General features: G+C 49.8%; 1 protein-coding gene across 1 annotated transcript in view; it reads right to left on the reverse strand.

The window, feature by feature from the left end:
* The window catches only part of FGD1 (FYVE, RhoGEF and PH domain containing 1), a 41,387-nt gene extending 33,683 nt beyond the window's left edge, over positions 1–7,704 (reverse strand). The window contains exon 1 of the mRNA XM_081276774.1: positions 7,395–7,704. Coding sequence (XP_081132900.1) covers positions 7,395–7,701 — 307 coding nt within the window. The 5' untranslated portion in view covers positions 7,702–7,704. The remainder of the gene's footprint in view (positions 1–7,394) is intronic.
* Positions 7,705–12,075: the final 4,371 nt, after the last annotated feature.

Consider the following 12,075-nt stretch of genomic DNA (forward strand, 5'->3'; position numbering starts at 1 on the left):
CACAGCAAGAAAAAGACCCACGCCTTCCCTGCCCCCCTCCCTTGCGGCCCCGGGGTGGGGGAGGGGCGGCGTCTACACCTGGAATGCATTAGGTAGGGAGGCCCCGCTCAGGGGAGCCAAAAAGAAGCTGGAGGGGAAGCAGGGAAGGTGAAGGTGAAGGTGAAGGCGGCAGCGTGGGCGGTGGTGGCGGCAGCAGCAGCAGCGTCCACAGCGGTGGCGGCGCGGGCCTAGCAGGCCCCGGGCGGAAAGGCTTCTATGCCAGCTGCAGCTCCCAGGGGCCAGCCCTGCCAGTCCCGCCTTTCCCGCTTTCCACAGGCGCCTTCCCTCCGTGACTTAACCCCTTCCCTTCAGGGGCCACGGGGATGCAGTACAGACAACTAAAAGCCACTGGCACCTGGAAGAGCCTGCTGCTCCCTGGAGGCTTCAGCCACACACGTGTGCCCCTCACCCTCCTAACTTTACTCTGGAGCCCACATAGGCACAGCTGATGTCGGTTGGGCGCTCTCACCTAGATATCCTGACTTTGGACTCCTCGGTGCATCCTAAATCAACCACACTGCTAACCCCACTCTAGTCTGCTCCTCTTGCCTTCCCCATCCCAAGAGCAGCACCTCCCTCTACTCACTTCCCCAAGTCCCAAACTGGGCTTTCTCCACCACTCCTGCCCCTCCCTCAAGTCACACATCCAGCAAGTTCCCAAGTTCTGCAGCTGAGGCTCCCTCAGTAGCTGGAGAATCCATACACTGCCCCCCTCCAGCCTCCTAAGTAATTTCCCTTGCATCCGCAGGGCCCTCTTCAAGGCACTCTCTACAACACAGCCAGCTTTTGGAGAACACAGCCCCTTCAATTCCTTCAGCCTCTGAAGAGCTCCCCTTGCCTTGGGGGTGAACTACAAACTCCTGAGCACAGGGACAAGGAAAGCCTAAGCTCATGAACACTTCCCCACCCCCAATCTCCAGCCACAATGGCCTCTTGTCTGTTCCTCGAAAGTGCTCTCTTCTGCCTGGGGCTTGGGCACATGTTGTTCCCGTGGCCTGAACCACTTTTCCACTTCTTCTTACCTCTGGACTGCTATTTATCCCTTCAGGTCTCAACTCAAGAGTCCTCTTTTCCCTGCCTCCTCCCCATGTGTTCCTGCAGCATCCTTGCTTGGAATTATTTGTAGTGTGCCTTTCCTGATAGAAATGAGCTCCTTGAGAACAAGGATTGTACCTCTCTTGTTGCCCACCCAGCACCCAGCTCAGAACTTAGCATGTAGAAGGCACTCAATGGACACATGTTAAAGAAATGACCTCCTACCCCTTCTTTCTCAATTATTTGCTCACCAAGTATTTATGGATGACATCATATGCTTAACAAGTGGGAAAAAGCAGGTCTGTGATATTATAGATGGAGAAACTAAGGCCTTGAGTGGGGAGAAGAAGCCTAGAGGAACAATGAACCAATAGTAGAGCCAGGAGTACTGAGGTTCCTTCAGCTGCTGCCCTGCAACCTTGTTTCCAGGTGTTTGGGAGGCATGATGCCTTCCAGGTTCAAGGAACTGGACACTAGAGCTCCAAGAGGCTGGTTTCTTGCTCCAAAGATGTCTGCTCTCAAGATGAGGGTACTTAAACCTGAGGGGCTAGCCAATGGCAGACTTTGCTTCCTGCCCTCATTCCAGACAGGTCCTAGTCCCTCCCAGCCAGTGTCTGGCCAGCTCCACATCTGTCTAAGGCATTTAGTTATCTGGCCCCCAGAAACTCATGGCTTGTGTCTGGTGCAATCTTAGCTACTCATCTTCAGGGAGCAGGCAGCCATACCTGGGCTCTCCCTGAGGTACAGGACCTGAAAGGACTCAGGAGATGATGAGAATCTACATTTGGAAACCTCAATTCTTCTTCCCTTTTTGTTACTGGTATTGAACCCAGGGGTGGCTTACCACTGAGCTACATTCTCAGCACTTTTTATTTTTTATTTTGAGACAAAGTCTCATTGAGATGTTTAGGGCCTCACTTGTATGCTGAGGCTGGCCTCAGACTTGCAATTCTCCTGCCTCAGCTTCCTTAGACACTGGGATTCCAGTTATAGACCACTGTGCCCAGCTGATTCTTTTAGTTCTGTCTGGGGAAGTCCTTTGTCCAGCTAACCAGGGTCTTTTAATTTTGTTGTGTTTATTTGGAAGGCCCCAGCTGACTAGGAACCAAATCTGGGTCTTTTCCCAGACATCCCTCCCCCTAGAATCTGACCTACTATTTTCCAAAACACCCTTCAGAGCCCACTAGGACACCTCCTGTCCTCAGCCCTCTCTTCTCCTTTCAATGAGCAAACCCCCTCTGTGGCCTCTCAGGATTCCCTCAACAGGGGAAACATTGAGGAAGCCATATGAATTTACTTTACCAGTATTTGGCTTGACTTTCAGGAGTACTTCCTCAGTTCTTTGCAAAAGTCAGCTACCCTGGGTGTATGTGAAATAGGTCTCAGCTCCACACACATTTTAAAAACTGCTCCCCTACAGCTGGGCACAGTGGCACATGCCTGTAATCCCAGCAACTCAGGAGGCTAAAGCAGGAGGATCACAAGTTTGAGACCAGCCTCAGCAACTTAGAGAGGTCGTCAGTAACTTAGCAAGACGCTATTTCAAAGTAAAATATAAAAAGGACTAGAGACATTGCTTAGCGGTAAAGTGTTTCTGGGTTCAATCCCCAGCACCCAAAATTAAAAACAAAAACAAAAAAACCCCTGCTCCTCCACAAAAAAGACACATTTATAGGGCAAACTTTGGGCAGGTAATGAGTGATTCACCTGAATGTGACTCTGCTGCCCTCACTGTCTTCAAGGATGGGACTGGCCCTCAGAGCCATACATATCTCTCTATGAGACACCATGTGGTCCATGGGATGTGTTGGTGGTGAAAACTCCCAAATATCTCTGGCCCAGACCATTATGAGATTTTGAATCCATCTTTACTTTGATGTCCCCACCAGGCCTCTCAATCTCACCATGTCTCAAACACAACTCACTATTTTCCCCTAAATCTGCTCCTTCTCTTGCATGTACATGACCCCACCATCATTCATCAAGTCTGTGGGTTGGTCTCAGAAAACAATCCTGAGCCACCCTGCCCTTTCCCCTCTTCTGCAGCCTCTACATCTGACTATCAAGGCTTGTCCATGTTAGCATCTAAATGTTTCTCAGATCATACTTTCCCTACCTGCTGTTACTCTAATGAGAACTACCATCACCTGTCTCTGAAACGACTGCAATACCCACCTGCCTGTCTCCCTGCTTGTACCCTTTTCATCCATTCTCCATGTATACTTATGGGGAGCTTCAAACCCCCATATCTGAGCACATCATTCTCCCGTTAATAAACCCTTCAGTGACTACTGACTGCACTCAGGAGAAAGCCCCCTTACCAAACTTATCCCTCTACTCCTCCCAATACCAGCCCCACTCAGTACCCCATGTCTTGGTGTTTTTGCTCTCACCAAACCTCCTGCATAAACTGTCCTCCATGTTCCTCTCTAGTTCTACAATTCTTGACACCCCTCTAGGACCTTTCCCTTGGGCCAGGCCCTGTGCTGGGCACTACTGATATCAGGATTTCATCTCCCCAGAGTACCAGAACTACAACTCCCTTCTAATTGGAAACTGCCAAATGACAGCTGTTCACAAGAGCTGGGGTTAGAGGTAAACTGAGGTAACCAGTGTTTGTGTGTATGTGGGTGAGGGATTGATTCACTCCCTTTATCTTAGATCCCATGTCTCCCTTCTGGACTGAGAGTAAACTGTGGGAGTTCCATATAAGGCCCTGGGGGGGGGGGCAATGAATTCTCCTGGCCATCAGGATGCTGACTCACTATAGGACCATGGCTAAATCACTGCCTCTCTAAGCTTCCACTGCCTCAACTGGAAATTGGGCTTGGCTAGTGGTTTCCAACTCTAGGCCATGCATCATAATCACCTGAGAACTTTTTAAAACTTGATCCCTGGGTTCCAACCCCAAGACTCTGGAACTCTGAGTTTGAGTCTGGGAATAGCTTTTATTTCTTTTTATGATAAACAAGGGATTCTGATGCTCACTCAGTTTGGGAGGCCCAGAACCAGACAGTGTCTAGGGTCTTTCCCAGTTCCACTATTTTTTCAGTGGTAGGGATGGAACCAAGACCTCGCACATGCTAGGCAAGTACGCTACAACTGAATTATACCCTTAGACCCTCCCCAGACTCCAAATCAGAAAGATCCAGCCTTTCCTGCTGTCTCCCAAATTGGCTGTTTCCCCTACTACCCGCAAAAAGGCTCTAACACTACATGCAACTCTTTTGAGCTAGGTCAGGCCCTGAGTTCCCCCAAACCTCCAGTATTTGGAAGAACATTCTAGACATCAACCATGGGAAAAAGGATAGGATTCTCTTAAATCCCTATGAGCAAACCTGTACCCTTTCCAACCCTCTCAAAGCCCCTGTGGCAACTCACTGGGTTATCCCAATGACCCAATTGAAGCCTTAAGTTTTATCAACCTGGAAAATGGGCATAATAACTGTCCCTTCCTTCACCAGGAATCAGATAGGACAGCTAAAAGAGAAAGGACTTGGAAGCAATTCAAGGCTTTTCATACAGATAAGATATAATCATTATTTTTAAAAGCCTCCCCACCACCACCTTGCAGGCCTAGGCCACTGGGCCCTAAGGATGGTGATTCAATAAGGCCTCAGCAGTGTAAGGGAGGAAGTCAGCAGGCATACTGAAATCTTAACATGTGGATTAAAATGTTTCAACCCTTTAATTGAAGTTCAGGAAACCCTCTCTCCCCCTCTTACACACACACACACCCTACAACCACCAACCCTGCCCTCTTTGAGCCAATTATAGGCTAGTCCAGTGGAGAAAGAAGCAAGTCACTTGTGCCTACCCCTGGGCTGGCTGGGCAGTGGGGGAGGCGGGCCTCTCACAACCCATGCTACTGTGAATCACATGGCCCAGCACCCGCCTTGCCAGTGCTTGAGTAATTCCTCCACCTCCTCTTCAAAAGGTTTTCCACTCTTCTTATTATTTTCTTTTTTTTTAAACTCCTGGTTACTGAGGGTTTAAACCATGCTGCAGGCTTTGCAACCAGTACCTCACAGTCTCCTCATGGCATTCTCTAGACAAGGCAATTGAGGCTCAGAAAAGAGAAGTCAGTCACCTGGGGTCACACAGTGAGTCAGTTATGAATGTTTGGATGGGAGACCAGGTCCCTCCCTGATACCCTTTTTATGCCCAATCCTCACTTAAAAAAAACAACAAAAAAAAACACCCACCATGCAATTACAGAGGCAGATACTTCACTTGGAAAAAGGATCTTGGGAATGCTGTGCTGCTTTTGTGGTGGTGGGGGGGGGGTTGGAAAAATCAGACAGGTCAAGGACCAGGGGTCTAGATGCTCCCAGCTACTAACTCTCAGACCAAGAGTATATGGAGGGCAGGAAGTCAGGGTCCTTCTCTTAAGCTATAGTTATGAGGACCTATGTGCTCATGTAGTATCTGTTCAGGCATTTGTTCAACAAAGATTTATTGAGCACTTTCTGTGTGCTGGGCACTATGCTAGTCACCGGGGATACAATAGTGAACAACACAGACACAATTCCCTTGCCCTCGTGGAGCTCACATTCTAGTGGAGGAAGATGGGCAATAAACAAGTAGACCACACAATAAGGTGATTTCAGATTGTATTAAGTACAAGGATGGGAAGCATACTGGCAGCTGTGATAGAGACTCACAAGTGGTCCTATCTAAAGTGGTTAGGAAAGGTCTCTTGGAGGAGGTGACATCTGAGCTGAGACCCAAAAGATGAGGAGCAAACTAGGTGGAGGACTAGGGGAAGAGCTAGCTACAAGGCAGAAGGCAAAGCAAATGCAAAGGCCCTAAGTAGGGTGGGAGTGCTCGTGGGTGTTTTGGGATCTGAAAGAAGAAGCTACATTAAAGTATGAGTAGCCCCCTTCACACAGCATCTGTCAAGGGGAGCTTGGAAAACCAGCAGAAGCAATAAGCAGGGTAGGGTGTTGGTGTTAAGGGCCTGTTGTCAGACTGGCTATCCCCAGTCCACAAGGAGGGAGTTGCCTGAAATCTCCCAGAGGCTCCATGACTAGCCCAAGGTCATGACAGCCCAAGGGGCTCATCCTTTCATTGTTTTATGCTTCATTAGTGTTACCTGGTGCTGGCTACCATCCCAAAGACCTGTGGAGCCAGATGTGAGTCCTGAAAGCCCTTAGGCTCAACAACTCCTTTAGTCTCAGTGGAAGGCAGAGCAGATGTGCACTGCTCTTTCTCCATGGCTCCTGAGCTTAGGCCCAATGAGAATGTCCCCATATGGAGGAGGCCTGCTGGGCTCTTCAGACACTTAAGGCTGTGCAGTTCACAGGCCTCTTCAGGCAGTAGTCTGTGGCCCCAGCCTGACCTAGAGCTGCTCCACCTCTGCAAATCTGAGCAACCATTCTGATTTATCCCCACAAACAACCTCATGGCCCATAGCTCTCCAGCTTTGCTACAACTGGTTTCTGCCCTTCTGACCTTCCCACTGTCTCCCTCTACCCACCTCTCAAGCCCTTCTCCTCCAGTCTGACCCCCAAGACCCACATCTTCACCTTTCTCTCTCATCAGCACCTTCTGCTCCTCCCTTCCCTTGTCCTCCTACCACACACACCTGGCACAACCCCAACCTTGGATCAATCCACCCGTCCCTCTTTTTTTTTTTTTTCCACTCATACTCCAGGCCTGCTGAATAGTACAGGAGAAAATCACATAAGCAGAAGGCTTGGCATTACTTTCATGGTCTCCAGCCTGAGTTTGGGATAGTGGAAAGACCATAGACTTTGGACTCAGATCTGGTTTTGAATTCAGATTCCATAGTGGCTGTGCAACCTTGGGCAAATTATTTAACTTCTCTGAGTCTCAGTTCCCTCCCTTCCAACAAAATGGGGCTAACATATCCACTCAACAGAGGGCTCCTGAAGGTGAAATGAGAACCTATGTTAAGCACCCAGTTCCGTGCCTTGCACAATGTAGGCACTTGGCTAATGGGAGACTCCTTTTCTCCCATTCCCCCAACTAAACTCCCCCTACCAATCCCCACTTCTGTCTTGCAATACTGTCTCTTTTTCTTGAAGTGCTTCCTCTCCCAGTAGCCTCAACAGATAGAAGAGAAAGGGGTCTGCAGGGTTGATGGGCACCAGGGACAGAAAGAAGAGTCAGGGAACAGAGGTTGAACGGACTGGACAGGAGGTGGAGGGATAAGGGGAGGGAATTGGGGTTGAGGGGACCCAAGAGGCCAGGGTGAGCAGGCAGCCCTGAGGTGGGGCTTGGAGAGCCCGAGAACAAGAACCCGCTCCCAGTACCAGGCCTTTGGCCCGAGCTCCCATGCCTTCTGGATCACTCACCAGGCCGAGGCTGCGAGCCCTCCAGGTGGTAGGAGAAGCGCAGGGCCCGGTGGTGCTGTGGACTGGGGCCGCAGGGCAAGACCCGGGGCCCTGGAGCAGGACCCAGGTTAGTGTCCGAGGGTCCGGCAAACTGGGGATCCAGAGGGCCGCCAAGAGTCGAGCCTGAGCCTCTGCGCACGGGTAGTCCGGGCTCCGAGGTTCCAGGGTCCGAGTCGGCACAGGCCAATGGAGCTGCGCCTGGGGGATTCGTGGCCGGGTGTTGGGGATCCGAAGGCCCGGCGCCCCCCGGGACTCGGTGGCCATGCATGGTCCGGGCCTGGGCGCGGGGCCCGGGCTCCCCGCTTGGCTCCAGCTCCTGGGGCGGAGGCGCGGGCGGAGGAGGCCCGGCGCCCGGCGGAGCAGCGGCCTCAGGCTCGGGGGGCGGGGCTGCGGGCTCAGCCCCACTGCGGAGACTGGAGCCCCCGGCCCCGGCCGGGGCCAGCAGCTGTGGCAGCGGTGGCAGTAGCAGCAGCAGCCGCGGCCACCGCCGCTGCCGTGCCAGGCATCGCCGGCCCTGGCCCCAAGCGGGGAGTGGGCTCCGCGGGGCTGGGGGCCCGCTGGGGAGCGCTGTCTATGCGGCTGCGGCTGGGCAAGGGTCGGAGGGCTGCACTCGGCGCGGGCTCTCCACTGGACTGTGAGCCACTTCCGTGGCCCCGAGGCGAGCGGCCAGTCGGATCTGAGTGCGGGGTCTCTTCTTTCTCCTCAAATGGGAATCGATCTGGGCTCTCTTGGCTGGTCGGAAAGGGTTCTTCCTCCCGCCGCAGCGGAGGCTGGGGGCGGAGAAGAGGGAAGGGGAGGGTAAGGGAGGGAAGAGAGGACGGCGGTGGCCTGGGGGCGCGCGTGTGCGCCGCGCGCTCCGGCTGCGGGGCTCTCCTTCAGCCCGTCCTCCGGACGATGCTCCAGCCGCGGGGGGCAGGGAAACTGCCTGGGCCGGGCTCCACCGTCCTCTCCAGCCTCAGCCTTGATCTCCGCGGCGGCGGGCGGGAAGAAGCCCTGGGAAGGGGGATGGGGAGGCGGGGGCCCGTCCCTGAGGCAGCCCAGCCGCAGCCACAGCGGCGCTGGAACCCAGTTACCGGGGCCCGCCCCCTCGCCCGGGATTTGCGCTTGACCACGCCCCCTCGTCGGTCCCGCCTCACTTCTCGCAGCGAATGCCTTCAAGGCCCTCCTCCTACCCCTTAAAATTTCTCCCTCAGTTTGCCTTCTCCAACCCTCAGTGTTTCCACACCGGCAAATCTCCTGGCACCATGCTCTAAATCTGTTCTTCCATCCCATGTCAAGTCTTCTTCCGCTCGCCTATCACTCTCTTCCAGAAGCCTTTCCACACGTTCCAGAGTTTCCCTAGGGTTTGGTCATAGCTGGCCTGTACTCTTCACTTTGCTCAGACCAGATCTCATGGTCTTTTACTTTTCAACTCTCTTACCAGTAGCCTCAGTTCCCTGATTTGTCGCATGGGCTTGGCAACATCCCAGTCTTGAATCCGTCCAACTGTCTGCCTTTTCCCAGGCAAGAAAACATTGCTGGCAAAAGCTATTCAACTTTACAGACGTGTGCCATTATAAACCCATATTTCCCAGCTTCTGTGACGTCTTCAGTGCTGACCTACAACCCTACTCGTCAGCTCTCATGCGCCCGCCCCTCTCTCTCTCATTCTCCTCACCACTCCCTGATCATCCCTCTCTCCCATTCTTCACACGGCCATTTCAAACCTTCCCTCACCTGGCCCCCTATTTCTCCATCAGCCTTCTAACCCTTAGCAGATGACCCCATCTCCTACTTCACAGGGTAAACAAAAGCCACCAAACATGAAGTTCTTGACTTTTGCCACCAAGCCTAGGAATCTGCCCCTTGCTCCTTCCCGTTTAAGCATACTCAGGTCTCATCCATCTAAAAATTAATAAATGACTACCCAAAATTCTTTCTCTCCAACCATCTCCTTATCTTCTCTTTTCTACAAACTTCTCAAGAGGGTTGCCTACCTCAACTGTCTTCATTTCCCCACTTTCCACGTATCTTTGAACCCACTCCAATCTGCCTCCACTTCTTGCCTCTTACCAAGGTCTGCCATGGTTTAAGTCACTAACTCCAATAGAATCTTCATTTTCTCCTCCTTTTCCTCCTTCCTCTACCTCTCCCTCTCTTTCTCCTTCTCCTTCTCCTTCTTCTTTGTACCAGGAATTGAACCCAGGGGGACTTAACCACTGAGCCATATATCCAGCCCATTTTATTTATTTATTTTTTAATTTTGAGACAGGGTCTTGCTAAGTTCCTTAGGGCCTCCCTAAATTGCTGAGGCTGGCTTTGAACTTGAGATCTTTCTGTCTCAGCTTCCCAAAATGCTGGGCAATAGAATCTTTTCAGAGGTGATCCTACTTGGCTTTTAGGTAGCATTTGGCACTGGGGACCACTCCCTCTTCCTTAAACCACTTTCATGACATCATATTCTCCTTATATTTCTCCTACTTCCTTGGTAATTCCTTTTTATTTTCTGAGCTCCTCCTTGTCCAACCCCTAATGTTGCTGTTCTTTAGGGCTGTGATCTAAGCTCCTGTCTTTCTCTCTTCTTTCCTTCAGTTATCTCATTTGCATTCATGGCTTCAATTATTATCTTTGCTGATTACCCCTAAACTGCTAACCCCAAGTCCAAATGTTTCTTCTGACTCATGCATTCCATTGGTTATTAGACAGCTTTACCTGAATATCCCAGAGACACCTAAAACCTCAGCTTGTTTCCAACCCCGGGTATCCTCCTCCAAACTGTCCTTCTTGGCACCTTATCTTAGTGAATGACCCCAGTGAAAGAAGAAACCTGAGGTACACCCCTGGTTCTGCTTTTTCTTCTAGCCCCCCATGTAATTATTAAGTACTGTCATTTAACTCCTTAATATCTCCCAAGTCTATTTATGTAGACTCTTCATTTTGAAAAAAAAAATTTAGTTGTAGATGGACACATACCTTTATCTTATTTATTTTTTTTAACGTGGTGCTGAGGATCGAACCCAGTGCCTTACATGTGCTAGGCAAGTGCTTACCACAGAGCTACAATCCCAGCTCTAGGCTCTTAATTTCTGATGACACAATTCTGGTTTAGACCAGCGCCATTTCTAACCTACAATACTTCTGCAGCTGCCTTGGTTCATTTCTGTTCTTTGGAATCTATTCTCTACACTATAGGCAATGTGTATCTTTTGAAAAGGCAAATCAAATCATATTACTCCTATATTTAGAATCTTTCAGCAAGTCCCAACTGACTCAAAAGAAAATCTACCTTCCTTAACTGGGAAGGTTAAGCTGATCCCTTCATCATCTGGCCCCCTGCCAGCTTTTCCAGACTACATGCTTGAGTCAAAGCTGAAATTCTTAGACTTTCCTTAGCCTTATAGCTTCTGAACCTTTGCATATGCTGTTGCCTCTGTGTGAAATTCTCTCCACATTTCCTTAATTCCCCTTCATTTGTTCTCCAAATCTCCAGCTCATTCAATGAATGTCTTTTGAGCACACACTATGGGCCAGGCTCCATGTGAAACACTATGCAGTAGTAAGACAGAGATGAACAAGACAGTGGTGAACAAACTCTTTCCTCAGAGTTTATAGCCTGGTATTGAAGATAATATGAAATATACAAACATAGTTATAACACATAAACACACATAATTACAAAATATTATAAGGCTATAAAGGGACAAAACAGGATGATAGGATAGAAAAAAGAATAATGGGGTTGGGTGATTTAGTCTGAGGCGTCAGGCAAGGCCTGATATTTAAGCTGAAACTGAAGGAATGGGAGTCAGCAGAGGAAGGGTGAAGGCAAAAATGTTCCAGGCACAGTGGACAACACAAGTAGTAAGGCCCTGGGGAGAAAGAGAAATGATATACAATTGCTCCTCTGTTGCATCCACTGATTCAACCAATTTCAGATAAAAAATATTTTGAACTGGGTGTGGTAGCACACACCTGGAATCCCAGTTACTTGGGAGGCTGAAGAAGGAGGATCACAAGTTCTAGGTCAGCCTGGGTAAACTAGTGAGCCCCTATTTCAAAATAAAAAATTTAAAAAAGGGCTGCGGATGTATCTCAGTGGTGGAGCACTTGTCTAGCATGTGTGAAGCTCTGGGTTCACACTCCAGTCTCTCTCTCTCTCTCTCTCTCTCTCTCTCTCTCTCTCTCTCTCTCTCTCTCTCTCTATATATATATATATATATATATATATATATATATCCTGTGTATGAATGAAAAAATTTGCCTGTACCAAATGTATACAGATTTTTTATTGTTGTTATTCCTTAAACAGTACAGTATAACAATTATTTACATAGCATGGTGTTGCATTAGCTGTTATAAGTAATCTAGAGATGATTTAAAGTATATAGGAGGATGTGCATAGGTTATTTGCAAATACTGTGCCATTCTTTTGTGATGGGGTCTGCTTTGTTAACCAGGCTATGCCATTTTATATAAGGGACTTGAGCATCTGCAGATTTTGGCATCCATGTGGTGAGGGTCCTGGAACCAATTGTCCAAGTATGCCAGTGGACAACTATATTTAGGAGCTATAGGAAGGCTAGTGTGATTGGAACATAGTCAATGGTGAGAGGGGTGGGATATAAGGTTAAAGGAGTCAAATTATGTAGAGCTTTATAGGACA

This window comes from Spermophilus citellus (assembly GCF_964194105.1).
Source record: "Spermophilus citellus genome assembly, chromosome: X".
Lineage (NCBI taxonomy): Eukaryota > Metazoa > Chordata > Mammalia > Rodentia > Sciuridae > Spermophilus > Spermophilus citellus.